Here is a 17,234-nt window from a genome sequence, read left to right as displayed (position 1 = left end):
AACCTTCACTTACTGCATCAAACTTAAAAATATTTTTATTCCTCTTGTTCATTTTGAGGTTTTATTTGGGTTTTTTTCCCTTCTCAATTTCTTGGGGAGAATAATTGGGTATTTTAAATTATAAATTGCTGTTGCAGACATCCAGTAACTGTGCATTTTGTTTCACTCTAATTTTTTGTGTATGCAGAGTTTTTTAATTGTCCTTCGAAGCCTTGATAGTAGCAAACTTCAGGGAAATGTTGAAGTTTTCATGTTGGCTCATGTATCATTACACTTTTGGGAAAGTCTTTATCCAATATGATTTTTAAGTACTTCAGTTCTCAATTTGCACTTATCACAATTGGGTAACTACTTGTTTTCTGTTTCCTTAGCAAAACAAATTCAGAGTTCATCATTTTATAAAATATGAGAAAATGCATTTAGAAGATATGTGTTTATGGCATTAAAATATCAGAGTAATTAATATTATTATTTTCTTTACAAAAAAAGAGAAAGTAATTGTTTATTAATTTGATGTATTTATTTGGAATCATGCTTGGTCTATTTTTCTGAGGGTTCTAAGAATGTTCTGAAGGATATTAGGTTATGACAAATATAAAACAAATGCAATTTTATAAAATTATATTAGTCTTCAAGGATTTAATGCATTTTTCATTAATTATGGGAGGAAAGGGCCAATATTTTCCCCACCTTTCTGAGTTTTCACATTTGGCAGCTCAAGAACAAACTTCTAAGTAGTTTTTGAAGCTTTCCTAGATTCAGAACATCATACTCAAATTTTAAAATTAACAAAAACAACAACAAAAAATCCTAATAAAGTTTCACTAAAGAACTAAAAGAACAAATTGATAAACAATGGAGTTAGTGTTTGTGACATCCTCTGAGAAACTAAGAAAATTCTTGTCCTTGAAGGGTGGGAACGAGATGGATGATAGTGAATGAGATTATTTGCAGTTCTCCACAGTACAGTTATAACCACTGAGCTTTCTGATTGCCATCTAGCAATCCCCTGGTGTTTAGGACTCTAAACTGAGAAATCTACTTTATCGAGGTCACTTAGTTCGCAACATGGGATTATCAAGTACAGATTTTAAAAGTACATGAAAACCAACAACACAACCAGTTGTTTGTGATGGGGAACATAGAGTGTCACAAATAATAAATGGAAGCAGACATGTAAATACTGTTTAGGAAATCTCTCTTTGCTATAGACAGTAACTGTATACATTTTTTTTAATTCTTCATAAAGATTGGTCAGCATAAATCATTCCAAAGGGACAGATTTCAATGTTACAAGTGTAACAGTCAATTTTCAGTCCTAAAACAAAGTTATCATTTAGCATGATTTTTAACAGGAAAATTCAACAAGGTCAAGAATATTTAATAAATTATTATCATTGACTGAAATTAGTATTTCCTGGTTGCATGTTAACAAATTACTTTATCTAACTGCTTATTCTCTCACTTCAGAAAATAGAGAGGTTGGAATTACTCATGAAGTAAATTCTGTTACCTGAAAGAATTGTCATTATATATTTTCTTAAAAACTATATGTCCCTATGCATTCATTGAACTCATACTTTAAATGATCAAACTTAGCATCACAATTGTTTCATATTCTTGGCCTTACTTCCTTAAAAGGTGAGCAAACCAAATAATAGACTCATTCCCTAGAGTATAAGTTGGTTTTTATGAATATAATGTTGATATAGCAGAATTTTGCACCTTAATTTCTTCGTTCGGATCTTGAAATATTGTCATTTGGTGACATTTACATTTATTTGAGGATGTTGATATTTAAAATATATTTTAATTCCTTTCTTCTTCCTCCCATTTGTTTCCTAGGGTGGGTGCAAGTGTACAGTTTTCCTGTGAGGATAATTATGTGCTGCAAGGTTCTAAGAGCATCACTTGTCAGAGAGTGACAGATACGCTGGCTGCCTGGAGTGACCACAGGCCAATTTGCAGAGGTAAGTGTTATTCTCTGGAATTTTTCTTGAAGTTTGGATAGGTAATTATAATTTCTGATTAAATATGTGAGAAAACAATACTCAAAACAAAACAAATAAAAAAGGGAATTATATCTTATGTGTATATATGCTTACATATATACAAAAACCTTTATGTAGCTTTAAGCCTGCAATCAAAGTTGTAGAAAAGAGTATCAGTTTAGGGAGGTAATTTCCTTTAAATAGTTTTAATTTCACTTAATTTTTTTTTTGTCATGTTAGACTTATTTTAACTAGAACTAGTTAGGTTTTTATTAACATTTTCTAATACATTCCTAAATAGGAACTCCTCAAAATCACATTTTGTTCCTGTCAGTCCCAGATATTTACTTAGTCCTCATTTTTCAGTAAATTCCTTTCTCATTCATCTGTTTTGCTCAGCTTTACAAATGAGCTAACCTTCTAACTTCTAAATGTTTTCCCATTGTGGTCTGGATCAATGAATGAGACCTACTTTTAAGGAAGGGCAGGAGAGGTGACTTTTTATTTGTTTGCATGTTTTTCCATTACAAACTACTGCCTGTAATAAAAACACTGAAAATACATAAATACTGCCAAAGTACACCAGAACCAAGGTATATAGGAAAAAATAAAGAATGCATCTTTGTACAGAACTTTTCTTTTTATCTCAGTAGAAAAATTGATTCGGGTTACACATTTGGATTGTACATGTCAGTGACAACCCTGACCCTTGAAATGTGGTTGCCTGACCTTCTCCCAGAACCAGACAGCCTAGCCAGGACAAACTTTGAAAAACAAGGAAAAACACCACCATCAATTGGTGGGGGAAAAAAAAAAGAAAAGAAAAAGAAATCATACAAACTGTTTGAGATACTTTTATTGTCATTTTGAGGTAGATCAAAGAGATACTTCTTGTACTCACAAAATCTTACACTGAATGCCAGTTACCAGGGCAGCAAATGTTATTTGTTTGAGACACTGTGGAGGGAAGGATTTGTGTCATCTGGACTTAAACTTTTACTTGCTCAAGAATGAACTAAAGCATAATCTCACTTATGTAAAACTCATATACTTCTTAAAAATGTTTTCATTGCCTAGTAGTTTCATAACACCACTTTGAGTTTTTTCTCATGTTGCCAGAGTGGATTTTTTCAATTATATAATCACATATGGGATATATTTGTAAATGATGCTTTATTCATTAAAGACTGTAAACAGTTGTAGTGGATTGGCCCTACCCAACAGCTAAACACTCATCCATCCCCAGGGATGGGGAAAAGATCTGGCAGAGCAAAAACTGAAAACTTGTGGGTGGACATCAAGACAGTTCAATAAATGTATCACAACTGTACATGCAATCAGAGAAAAACAAGAATTTTATTCACTACTTCCAACTAGTTGGCAGATATTTAACCATTTCCTGGAAAGTCAGGCACAAGTGATCGTTACTTGGTAAGACAAACCACGAAGGTGCCCACTTCTTCCTCCTTTCCCTGGGTTTTTATGTAGAACTTGTTGTCATATGGTATAGGATATCACTCTTTTTGGTTGGTGTCTGCTGTCCCAGCAGTGTCCCTCTGAACTTATTCTGCACTCCCAGCCTCCTTGCTGAAGGCTTTGATACTGTGCAAGCACTGCTCAGAGTAGCCAAAACACTGCTGTGTTATCAACACGATTCTAGTTACAAATCTAAACCACAGCACCATACCAGTTACTGTGAAAAAAGGTAACTCCATTTCAGTCAGACCTAATAAAAAATTCTATAAAGGCAGCTCTTGGGTAAATTATTACAAGCTGTACATTACTTATATTACATAGGCACATCCATGTAAGGACTAGACAATCTAAAAAACAGTTAAAAAGAAGTAAATAAAAGTCATACCCCTTAATCTTTCCAGAGCAGCAAAGTAGTTGTTATTGTTGTCTCTTGAACTCAGTGTCTCCATAGCTCAGTCAATTTAAATGAAAAATCTAAATATACCCTCTCAGTACTTGGTTTCATAGTACTGTAAAACAATGTGTCCATACAACTCCACAGTTCACTCCTGTTCCGTGTGGTTTTTTAAATCTCTTGAATTTATTCTTGTTTGCTAATACACTGCAGAAATGAGCTGAAGTAATCCACGAGTTATAAAAGTAATGCTCTGGAGAAAGGGACTCTCTGCTGCTGAATTATCTGTGTATTATTACTAGTGTTTGCTATATCTTTCAATTAATTATCTGCAAATATCTCTATTATGCTTTACTCCCTTCAGTAAACTTCTAAAAAAATAGGATAAATTGGTTCTATACTTCTAATAAAACCACAGTTGGAAAAAAAAGTTACTTTTGTCAAACATATTTCCAAAATTGGAGCTAAAATTTCACAACAGTCTGAGAGCTAAGTCAGCCACTCTCTGTAAGTAATTTGTTTGTTTCTGAACACAGACTAACATTGCTTCCACTGAACAGTGTATAATTCTTGGTCAGTATTATGACATTTCACATGGTGCATGTTTGTGGACGGTGGGAAGTGAAAGACACAAGTTTTATTTTCAGTGCGTATTGTTTCCAATTCCTTTACTGACCTTCAATATGCCAGTGTTCATGGAGCTCTTTATTTATTAATAAAATAAACAATACAAATAACGGTTTATCGTATTTTCTAAATGATCATCAATTTGAATTGGAAAAGCTGATAAACTGCAAGCAACTACTGTGGGCTCAATGGCTTTAAGTGTACAAGACTTAGTGAAGAAGCTGACATTTGTATTTACCCCAGAATGGTGACTAACAAAGTTCAGAATTTATGAAGCTGATGAATAGTCACAGGAACCATCTTATTTTTGGCAAGTTCATGACCTTATTTGAAAGGGCACAGTGGGGGTTCTGCCCTGGGGTCTGCCCACAGTGACAGTGCAGGTCAGGGTCCACCCCACCGCCCCCCCGGCTCACAGTCAGGGAGTGGTGGGAAGCTCCAGAAACTGTCACAGAAACTGAATGATGTTTACGTGAATGTTCCCAGATTCATTGAATTCAATACAAAAACCTTACAGCGATCCATTCTTCTTTTCTGTAAGCAATATACAAGACTATCTAATATTTTTTTGCTATGTTTTACAGTAACTCCATTTCCTAAACAGCCCTCAGGGCTTCAATTGTCGCTCTTGCTTGGCTTCCCCCTACCCCCTCATGTTTTTTTCCTTACCCCGAAGTTTAAATAGGAGAAAGATAAAAGAGTAACAGCTTGACTGAAAAATATCTCTTAAAGGGAGATGTTTCAACCTTTCTTCTTTGCTAGAGGAGGGACAAGCTGTTTTCAAAGGCTAATTGCTACAAAGTTGCACCTCTGGATTAGTTCCTTCTCTAGCAGACCTTGTGCAGGGGGAGTTGAAAATAAATCAATAAATATTAATTGTCTACCAGTTATAGTACTAGAGGTATGGTGCTTCTACCAGTTACTAGAGTGTAGAAAATGTCCTCTTTTTCAGATCCTATGAATCTACTCTTGTTATTCTAGAAATTAAAAGAATATCTTTTTCTTGATATACCAGCAATATGCCAACCTTTCTGTATTGGTAGTAGGCAGCATACAGTGGCATGCTTAAATGTGATTAGTTCTTTAGTGACACTTAGGGACATGGTTTAGTGGTGGACTTGACAGTGGAAGGGTAACACTCAAACTTGATAATCCTAGAGGCCTTTTCCAACCCAAATAATTCTATGATTCTGTGATTATTTTTTTTTTTTTAGCTTTTTAAGTACAAGCAGCTTCTTAATAACTGTTAGTGCTGTTTTGGTAGAATTACCTACATGGATGAGGGGATTTTTTTGTCTTCTACTAAGATTGTTGCATGAGATTTCCATGTGATATGTCTGAAACTTAAGTGAAATCCATGGAAGACTATTAAGACATTTTTTTATCATAAACATAGAATCCTAGAATGGCTAGGGTTGAAAGGGACCTTAAAGATCACCTAGTTCCAACCCCTCTGCATACAAAGACATTTTCATAGAAAACTGAGTCCTAGTTGAATCAGTCTAGACATGGAGTTCTCATAGTCTAGTCTCTAACATAGTAACAAAGGAACAAGCGCCAATAGTAGATTGTGATGAAAGGATAGATAATCTGACAGTCATTTTCCTCTACTATCCTTTTTTCCTATTTTGTACCAGTCATACTTCTATCAATGGAGAAGAGCGGGGCTCCTCACAGCAGTTTGTGAGGTAAAAAAATGTTCATATTTCATTCCTCAGAATGGAGACAGCTACAAAGAAAGATGAAGACTAAAATTTTACAAAGTACCAGAAATATGTTGTGCATTTTATTCCGATATTCAGAAAAAGAATGAACAAGTTTTGAAGAATCTAGTGATTCCCTCTTCCTGTACTGAAACTTAAGTAATTAAAGAGTCTAAATTACATCAGAAGTTAATGAAAATGATGCAGATAAATGGTGAGATTCAGAGATTTGTATCTAAGTACTTAGAAATGGTATGATCTAGACTTTCAGTTTTAGCATGTTGCCACAGTGTTGTAGTACCAAAAACTTGACAGTGATATTTTAAGATATTTTGAGTTCATTTATATCACTCCAAATAACATCCCTAAATATTTTTTAAATACTTTTAGATGCTGAAATGTTTTGAGAAATTTGAATATTTTACAAAATCTATTCCTAATAATTTTTGGAAAATAACTGACTTTCTAAAGTAATGTATTTTCAAAATGTTGACTATCCAGATTTGCTGAATGTGACAGAGGAATTACGATGGTTTCACAAATGAATCTGTACTTCACGAAAGTCAAGACTACTTGCTGCCTAGACCCATTTTATGTTCTTTTCTTTCTAATTATATTTCTTATGGTGTAAAGAGCTAAGACACCACAGAAGTTCAGGTTTAGGTTATCAGTTTAGAATATACTGATACATAAATATGATGATACTTTTCTCCCAGTCATGGAGAAATTACAAAGCAGAGCACATACCTTCTTATGTTCATATGTAAAAGGCTCCCTCCATCTACTTGGAAAGGGTAAATCTTTCTCTAAGCAGAATATTAATATGATAATTCTGAGAATTTATTTTGCATAAAGTAAGAACAGAGTAATGTAAATGTTGTGCTAGTTTCCGTCCTCTGTAGGCCATTTTTCAGGATTTTTTTTCTGACTCAAACATCTTCAATTGCAGATTGTTATAAATATATCAGCATAATAATACTTTTGTGGCAAGTTGTTAATAACATTGTGTCAATTTTGTGATATTTATTTAAAACAGAACAGATTGGTTGTTCACCAATCAAAAGCAGTCTGATTTACTGTTTATCATTTTAGCTAGAACATGCGGTTCCAATTTACGTGGACCAAGTGGCATTATCACATCACCAAATTATCCAGTTCAATATGAAGACAATGCACACTGCGTGTGGGTCATTACAACAACTGATCCAGAAAAGGTATGCTTTTTCTCGTTGTCTCAATTCAAACAGTAGAATTTAGATCTGTCTTAAAAATATTCAATATATATTTTCACGAATCCATGAACACATACAAATGTATATGTCCATTTAAACACAAAAATGACCAGAGTAGAGATGTTAAAAAAATACATTAGGCACTAGGAAAAAAAAAAATATGTATGAAAATTTCCACCCAGAGTAGTAGGTCTGATTTAAAGTTTCCAAGTTTTAAATAAATTTTTAAATGAAATACATGAAATCATGGTCAAAATCCCATATTGCTAAATGAGGTAACAATGAGTTTTTCAAGTTGTATCTTGATGCTGTTGAATCTTGGCATAAAAACCAGACATACATCTAATTATTTTGATAGACCTTACAAGGTGTTTTATTACCTACAGAATTTCTTTTTTCAATCCACTCTTTCTCACTAATGATTCTAAATACATAACTATGAATAATTATGTGTAAGATAGTGGTCATAATTAAATATTTTTCCATTGGAGTGTACTGAGATGCATTTTCACTTGTGCTTCTGTAAAATCAGTAAATGGCAGAGACCCCTTATGTCTAGGGGGGGACGGAAAAGTTAAAAAGATTTTTCACTTATATTTTACCTTTCTCTCGTGAAGCACGAATTAATGAGTTACAGTAAGTTGAAGGATGTACAATCTATATGTACTTTCATAATTACAAAACGTGTTTCCTGTGCACGTTTTTGGAAGATTGTATTCTTGACTTCTTTAATGTAGTTAAAGGAAAAGGTTTAACTTTATCTCAGAATAAATAAATGAAAATGTTTAGCTGCAGAAAAGATCAATTTGCTGCATGCTTTCTTAGCATATTGTTGAGATGTAAATACTGTTTCTTTGCAAAATCTATTGAGTTCAGTTTTTCTCTAAAGAAGATTCAGGGCCTCAATAGAGATATCTATTGAGGAAAAACAGTCAAAAGTACAAAACTATCACACTGTGGAAGATTTTACTGCAGCGGGACTTCTCTGAAAAAATAGGGTTTTTTAGATTTCAAACTGAACTGTTATATTTTATTTAGCATAACCACTAGAAGAGAATATTTGTCATATTTTGAGTTGAAAATCACTACGTTTTATAGAAATTGTTAAATCACTTTGCATTTTTAAATATGGAAAAGCATCTAAAATATGGAAATGTCTGAAATTTTCATCTAAAATTTATATTCTGTATATGTGGTCTTGTTGATTTTTTCAAAATGCAATATATTTTTATAAGAGAAAATTAAAATGTACATCAAAAGAAAATAAGCAAAATTATTACTAATAGAAGAAAGTCTTGGAAACTCAATGTTTTCTTTATTCAGTTAGTTTTAATTTTAATTTTTTTAATTTTAATTTTTTTCCCCTTGACTTTAGGAATTTTAATTAAGGAATGTTTTTCATATTTATAATAAAATTAAGATGGCAATCTCCCTATTGATTGCAAGAAAGTTTAACCATAATAATAGAAAAATTGGTATGGACCGTGTGGTATTAATAAAGTTATTATTAATGTATTATTACACTGTACAATTTTATGGAGGCTCAGACTTACCTGTGAAAAACATTACACCCCCATCTACTACAATAATATGCAAGTTTTGTTCATACTTTACAACATATCTTTCTCAGTTGATTTGGGATTTTAGTAGTGCAGAACTTAATGAGATTGGTGTGGATTAATTCATTTTTCTGTTCACTTGACTCGAAAAGTAGCATTCTTGGGCAGTTCATCAGTCACAAGAATATACAGAAGGAATTGCATACCTAGACAGATCCATTATGTTGTGTTATGTTATGTTCAAAATAAAGAGGTATGAGTACAACACTTGGAGCTTTCACCCAGAAATAAAGTCCACACTATTACATTTAGCTGGGTGGAAGGTAAAGAGACACACTAACAGACACTGATCATCACAGTGTAAGAAAAGGAGGCTGAACTTTCAAGTCTTTCAGTTTTGGACAGGATGGTCAATAGTGAATGAGTTGTCTTTTTATTATTTTGGATTTGTTGACAAGTGCAATATGGGAAGATCGTTTTCTTGATTTCATGTATCTTGAAATTTGCTTTAGGGCCATGATGACTGTGAAGTGTTAAAATCAAACATATTTAAGGCTTAGATTGCTTTCACATAAAGCCTGCATCATCTTTATCAATATGTTTCAATATAACATTGGGACTAACTGTATCTGGAGTTAACACTACCTTTTTGGATAATAAAAGATAGGAAAGAAAATCCTTTTACTTTACAGATTATCTGACTGAAAAGGAACTTCTTTCCTACTTCTTTCTAAAGGAAAGTATCTTGCTCGCATTTTGAAATCTATGAACTTTAAAAAAATCAGTTACAAAGATAATTTTCAATTTTGCGAAACAAAGAACCAATTTTAAGATATGCTGAAAGTTTTGCAGATTTTCATCCCTGACTTTTCTTGGAGTTATGAATGACAGAACTCTTGAAAATTGAACTGTGTATTGAAGGCTTGATTTTAAGATTAGACTGGGGAGTTGCTATAATCTGTTAATTGTGGGGTAATTCAGATTTTTGGTCTCGGTCTGCAAAAGTAGAGAGGGTAAAAGGTTCCAATATACCCGGAGCGAGATTAAGACACGAATGAGTCAGATGTTGGTAACCAAAACGATAATTCACTTTTATTCTCTACTAAAAGGAAAGAAAGGAGGAAAAGAGGAAAGTAGGAAAAAGAAAAGGGTAGTTACAGAAAGCAAGTGATAGTCACCACTGTGGATCCCATGGCGTCTTGTTGATCCTTTCTTCTTCCGTCCTTTGGTGGGGAGAGCTTGTCAAGTGAGCTTTTTATATGTAGGCTAAGCAGCATGCTTTCTGATAGCATTTCAGCAGCCTTGCCCAAGCCTGGGGACCATGACAACAGCACGTCCACCACATAGGCATTGGTGTTCACGGGACAATCGTACAATGCACCTGAAGCCTATAGGTTGTAATGTTCACCAGCTTTACCTTATTAGGAAAAAAAAAGAGGTGCACAGAATTTGTAAGCTGTGGTTAACTAGCATCCTGTCATTTCAATTGTCTTCTGACCTCAAATTTTTTAATAGTGAAACCACTTATTTTTTACAGTTTAAGCAATGGTGAAACATATTGCTTTTCTAACAGTTCAGGCAATGTCAAAACAAATTGCTTTTCACCATTTCTCTCCAGGAGTCTTCTCTTTTGACTGTCAGATTTGAAAATATTTATCTGAATGCTTAGGGTCACGTTTGATTTTCTTTTCCAAGTAGGCAAATAGTTCATGACATGTTATTTACTACGTATTTTAAATTAAATTACTTTTGACTTACTCTAACAGTGAATTTGTGACTTTTCATCAGATTAGTTTGCACACAGTATTTTACAAAGTAAGGCAATGATTTCTGGTATAACATTCAGTGTAGTTTAAGGAGGATAGTCTAGTTAAAGAGGTTTCCTTGCACAAAAAATAAAACAAGGAAAGCAAGCAAGCAATCAAGTAAATAAAATAAACCACATAATGATCTTGAATATTTTAAAAAATAAATCTAAAAAAAAAAATGGACACATAGCATTTTCCAAATTTTGCATTCTGGTGCTGGGGTGGGGAGATTTTTAATGCCAACTGAAAATAAAAAGAAAATTTCAACTTCCTATCGGGACAGTAGCATAGTTCCAGGTCTTAACCAACCATATCAAGATAGTTGTTAGATAGATGTTTTTCTAACATTTACTTGCCTTTTTCTGAGCAACACAGAATTAAGTTTGATTCTTCTCCTGTTCAAAGGTATTTCTGTTAATGCTCTGCTTATTTTGAAGAATATATTTTCTTCCCTAAACATTTATTTGTTTCCTCTGGGTCCTGCTATTGTAGCTTTTGATCAGCATCCTACTGAGTCATTTATTAGACTTTTAGTACTTGCAAATACAACTTTATGGTGCTCTTCTGACTCTCTGTCAAGTAGATGCTGTAATTCTTGGCAACTCTACATTGTTTTAGTTGTTCTGTTAAGCAGTTTCTCAACTTTTTAGAATCAGTTACTTTGAACTGTTCTTCAGAGGTCTTACTGATCTGTTGTCTTTGTTTCTTTCTTGCTGTTAGTATAATCTCTTCAGTATGTGCTAAACATGTCTATCCCTTGCTGTTTCAATTCATTCTCCAAACTGTGTTTTTTTTCTGAAGACTTACTGTCTTGATTTACTAATGCTTTCACTATTTTATGGTAACATTGCAAGGGCTTCTTTTTTCAGCCCCAGTGCCTAAAGGAGGGCAACATTTTGTGTTGCTTCAGCAATCATACCTAATTTTGCACAATATTTTCCTGACTGATTGCTGATTGTAGTATGGTAGATGCGCCATGGGCTGCAATATTTCTAAGTTTAATGACCTGGTAAATAAAGACTGTGTCCCAATTAAGTTTGGGTTTTTTCTGAAGAATGAACTTTCTGCACAGTACAAAGCACAGATATTATGTATTTGTTTGAACTTAACAATTTTCTTCTTCTTTACAAAATAAAAGTTATTCACTGCAGTTGCCGTAATTGAAGAAATTGGAATTAATTATAAGGAGACTGGGAAATTTTGCAAATAGGTTTATAGGGCTCAACCTTCAGGTATTTCAGAGAATCACAGAATATGCTAAGTTGGTAGGGACCCACAAGGATCATCAAGTCCATCCCCTGGCTCTGCACAGAACCATCCCCAAGAGTCACACCATGTGCCTGAGAGCATTGTCCAAATGCTTCTTGAACTCTGTCAGGTTTGGTGCTGTGACCACTTCCCTGGGGAGCCTGTTTCAGTACCCAGTCACCCTTGGCATGAAGAACCTTTTTTCTAATACCTAAACTAAACCTCCCCTAACACAACATCAACCATTCTCTCATGTCCTGCCACTGGTCACCACAGAGAAGAGATCAGTGCCTACCTCTCTTCTTCCCCTCATGAGGAAGTCGTAGACTGCAATGAGGTCTCCCCTCAGTTTCCTCCAAGCTGAACAGACCAAGTGATCTGAGCCACTCCTCATACGGTTTCCCCTCCAGGCCCTTCACCATCTGCATTGCCCTTCTTTGGACGCTTTCTAATAGCTTAATGTCTTCCTTATATTGCAGTGACCAAAACTGTGCACATTATTCAAGGCGAGGCCTCAAGTTGGATTACACCTCAATATGTTGCCATGAAATGGTATTTCTGATTTATTGCCTTTCAAACCATAGACGGGGAACGTCAGGACAACATTTTTATTCAGGAAAACTTCCCCTATCTCACACCTAGGGAATCCACATACTGTTAAGGTTGATTTTGAGATAATTTGTTTTAAGATAATTCATTCTCACAATATGTTCTAAAAGAACAGTCTTACGGAGTAGCATATGATGATATGCAGGGGTTTTGAATGAGGTTATCTTGCTGATTCATGAACTGATTCGAAGTTTGTGGTAGGTCAGACATGATCCATTAGTGGCACCCATCGTCCATGTAAGAAGCTTATGCAAATACAATAATTTTGCAACGGATTCAGAGCCTGTGTTTGAATAGGCAAGTTTGCTCCAGTTAGATGACATGATTGTATTATATTCCTTAATATTAGAGTGGGTTTTTTGAAAATGTGCCCATAAATAGCTTGTTTCTTCAAACTTTCACTACAGACAAGGCTCCTCTCCCTCCAAGCGCCTCATCAGATCATCCTGCCACATGGAATAGCAGGTTTTACATCTACAGAACCTGCAATCTAACACTGCATTCTTACTGGGGAAGAAAGGTCTTACTGAGCACCGTATAGCTCATCCCTAAGAGATTATTAGAACCCTATCACAATATTGATTTTTATCTGTATCCTCTCTTACTGTACCTCAGCATTTTGAGTTGCAGACATCTTGAGGATCAAAAATATGTAGATCTACAAACTATTTTCACTAAACGTTTTTATACTCATGGCAGTGTACAGGCTCATGCTAGTGATTTACTCAATTATTATTTCATAACTTTCAGGACTAATTTAATAGAGTAAAGGAAATAGTCATTGTGATTTTAGGATTGCCTCATTTGTACATCCTGTGCCATCTAGATCATACAAACACAGTAAGACCTTCCTGAAAGTGTGGTTTCCCATGATGTGTGGAAAATTAAAGCAATTCGTATGCTCTTTTCTGCTTCACACAGCATTAAAACTGAGTTTTTTACCATATGCAAGTGAATATATTTTAACTTTTTTATTTTTCATTTACTGGAACATCATCTTTAATTTAGGGGGCTATATTATAATTGACAAAGGATTCAAGTTATTTAAAATTAAAATTATTAAGTTATGATACAATCACTGGTTGAGTTCCCTCTTGCTTTGAAATAAGCTCATGTATTTATTTATTTTTTCATAATCAAGCAGTACAATTTTTGAACACAAGGTATAACTAAAGCAATTATATGAGAAAACTGTTGCTGCAGTATAAGGATGAGATTTTAAACTTCCAGTGTTTTAAAATCTTCTACAATACATCTGGGGTAGTCTCGGTTCTGTACAATCTTAAATACATTTCAAAAACAAAAATAAAGAGTCTGTATATTTTAATATAATGTACAAAACGTACTTGTAAGCCTACTGGAAAAACCATGTTATATATAACTGATTCACTACAGTATATGTTCATCTTCAATTTGAATTTAAATATATAAATTGTAACACAGAGTTCTCTATATACATGATTCTTTAAGAAAATACAGGTATTGTGCAAAAGCAAACAGTTTATTTTTTAAATTGTATATTTTTGATGTCTTCTGTGTTTTGTGTATCGTTATTAGAACATTATTATGATTTTTTTTAACAATGCCAGTATTTCTACCTTTCAAAACATTATGTGAGTGAGATGTAGGGCTGGAAGAGAAGACTCCATTCTGGCATTCAAGGCATTTAGAATGAGATTTGATCTGCACAGATGGATGCTACATGTCTGAACTCCAGTCATACTTGATGGAGATCTGTCAAATAGTCAGTAGAATCAAAACAGTTCTTCATCTCATCCTAACGCAGTCCACTAGAGGCTGATTAATTAAATCACTGGGCTTTGTTCACTCTCACTGGGTCAGAACCAAAAGGGATTTAGATGTTTTAAATTTCAACATGTAATGTTTAGTTTATACATGGTGTTGTGGAAGAACGTATGCGATTTTACATGAGGATTATGCTGCACAGATTGAATGGTCATATGTTGAATAAAAAAAATCACTTTGCAGTAGGGTTATTTTACTAAAAGTGTTGAAGAAATTCTCTCCTACATTAATACATCTATTTCTAAGATTGAGTTTCTTAGTGAAACTGATAGACCCAGCTCAAAACTGCTTTCTCTATTAAGCTTAGCTGTCTTATTTGTGCATTGATTACAAGTTTTGACTCTTTCTATCTTTAAAGACTGATGGGAAGTAGTGATGGAAGAGGGACATGTGATCAATATTCATCTCATGATAAAAAGATCCAAACACAAATTTCCTGTAGCACAGGAAAGTACTGTATTTCCTGGTTTGTAAAAAAATCTAATTGAAGGAGCATGCTTAATGCTTCTAGGGTTATTTCTTGTGGTATTTGCTTTAATTTTCTTACATGATTTCTAACATTAAGTGCAGAAAAATACCCAACACTTAAGTTTTTCCCTCATAAGGCAAATGTCACAATTACAGGCTGGCAGTTATATTCCTTATTGCTTACCTTCTGTCTGACCTTCCTCCTTCCATGCTATTTTTGAGCAAAGGAGACTAACTACTGAGCCTTATCTGTCTTCAGTGTCTCATATTTGCTTTCAGGATATCAGCTAGATTTACACTAGTAAGATTTAGCTATGGGGTGTGAATTTTATGAGCCTCATATGTATCTAAGTATGACGTATTGAGCTGGAAATGGCAATTTGGGGGGAAAAAACCAACCAGTAAGTCTTTTGGAAATGATAGAAGTATACACATGAAGAAATGGAAAAACTGAAGAAGGAGACTGAGCAGTATATTTGCTCTGATATTGCCTTTGATTTTAGAGTAAGTCTGTATTTCAGAAAGAGAGTTGCAATGTAGTGGCTGGTAATGCAAGGCAAACAAAAGATTCAATGTCCAAAAAAGTGAAGGTATCGGAATGTGGCAAAGTTTTAATTGGAAAGATTAAGCCATATATACATTGCTTAATGAAAACTAATAAAAAAACCCAACCCAATAAACCCAACAAACAAACCAAAACTCAAAACCTTCAAAGTTATCAAAATGATTTTTTTACATAAAAATGCATGCCATTTTAAAAGTTTTAATGTTTCTGTTTCTTCATGTTCTAGTACCAGATCAAGGACAAAGAAAAAAGAGTTTTCCCTTTCAAAAGAGAGAAATATGTAATGTTTCACTGTGATATGTTTCTTCTGTATCTACTTGGTTAAGAATTATACAAGTCCATTATTATGAATCTTTAGTTGAATACTTAGTGTAGCAAAAGTGATCCATATTTGCCTTTCTCATAGAAACACTTTTCCAGACTGGGGTCTGGGTATCTAAAAAATTCTTCATTATTTAGCCTATATCTTCCAGAACAAACTAGACTATTCCTCTTTGAATTTTTTATTTTATAACTAAAACAATCCCGTAATCAAAAAATGCAAGCACCCCTGCCTGAACTGTTTAACACATAAACATACCTTTTTGTTTTCCAATTGCCAGAGGTAGACTTTAAAGATTAAAAAACAAAACAAAACAAAAAACCAGCAAAAAAACAACCACAACAACTTCACTTTCATCATTGGCATTTACTATTATCCAGCCACTGCCGTGTATGTACTTCTCTTGTAGCAGAGATGGGTTGTTGCCTCCAGCTTTTTTCTTAAAGGAACTTATCTGCTCTGAGCGCACTTAGAATTCCTCCACCATTTCCTTCCTCCCCTATGTTTTCGTCCTTTCATGTTGGTCTGCCTCACATTCTTCTTTTTTTGCTGTTTTGATCTCCATCAATTTATTTATCTTCTGTTTAGCTTTAATATTTTCTTCTTTTTCGTTTTATATACTTTCAGAAAGTAAAAGGTTTATTTACAAAATGCAAATATAGAATCCTAATGGTTTTCATTGTTTAAATTGAGCTTAAAAACAGATAAGTGAATGGCCACATGAAATGTTAGTTTTTATTTTGAACCAGAAGAAAACAGTAGGGTTTTATTCATCATTTCTTAATGTAATTACAATATTATTCAGCATAAGAATGTACCCATTGGTGTTGGGACATATTAGTGCACAAAAAAATCTATATTTAATTTCTTCATATAAAAGGGCTTCCGACAGCTTTATCAACACAGAATCAATCAGACTTCTTGAGCCCTGAGTAACCCTTAAATACAAGACACTTTCTTTCTTTCCATTTATTATAGAATTCAAATCAGCATATTTGTTACTACTCCTGAACATATATACACATGCACTCTCACACAGAGACTTGTAAATAAACCCTTAAATGTTGTACTTACACAATCCAAAACATATAAATATATCAATATAAACTCATTACTATTCTCTCATTTAGTTCAGACTTTTTTCTGATAGGAAATGCTCATTACAGAGTATGCATCAAATGAGAACATTCTGTCACTGTATTAAAAAATCCTACAATTAAATCTCCACATACTTTTCTTATCTTACTTGTCTACAAGTTACTTGTCAATTCCCTTGCTGAGAACTATCAGGCTTATTTAATATTACATTGTCAAATGTATAAATCAAAGATATTAAGGTTTATGTGTAGAAATTTTTCCCTGGGGTGTCTGCAGCTATTGATAGTATATCATACTGAAAATGTCCTTGAATTTTTTCATTATATAT

At 33.7% G+C, this 17,234-nt stretch overlaps 1 protein-coding gene across 1 annotated transcript in view; it reads left to right on the top strand.

Moving 5' to 3' along the window:
• Positions 1-17,234, top strand: part of CSMD1 (CUB and Sushi multiple domains 1) — a gene marked incomplete at its 5' end in the record, with an annotated part of 865,314 nt that overhangs the window by 524,965 nt on the left and 323,115 nt on the right. Inside the window, 2 exons of the mRNA XM_018088901.3 lie at positions 1,846-1,970; positions 7,284-7,405. Of these exons, the coding sequence (XP_017944390.2) occupies positions 1,846-1,970; positions 7,284-7,405 (247 nt within the window). The remainder of the gene's footprint in view (positions 1-1,845; positions 1,971-7,283; positions 7,406-17,234) is intronic.

The sequence above is a fragment of the Manacus vitellinus genome, unplaced genomic scaffold, assembly GCF_001715985.3.
Source record: "Manacus vitellinus isolate BGI_N305 unplaced genomic scaffold, ASM171598v3 scaffold_11_pilon, whole genome shotgun sequence".
In the NCBI taxonomy this organism is placed as follows: Eukaryota; Metazoa; Chordata; class Aves; order Passeriformes; family Pipridae; genus Manacus; species Manacus vitellinus.
This window is presented reverse-complemented; position numbering and strand designations above follow the sequence as displayed.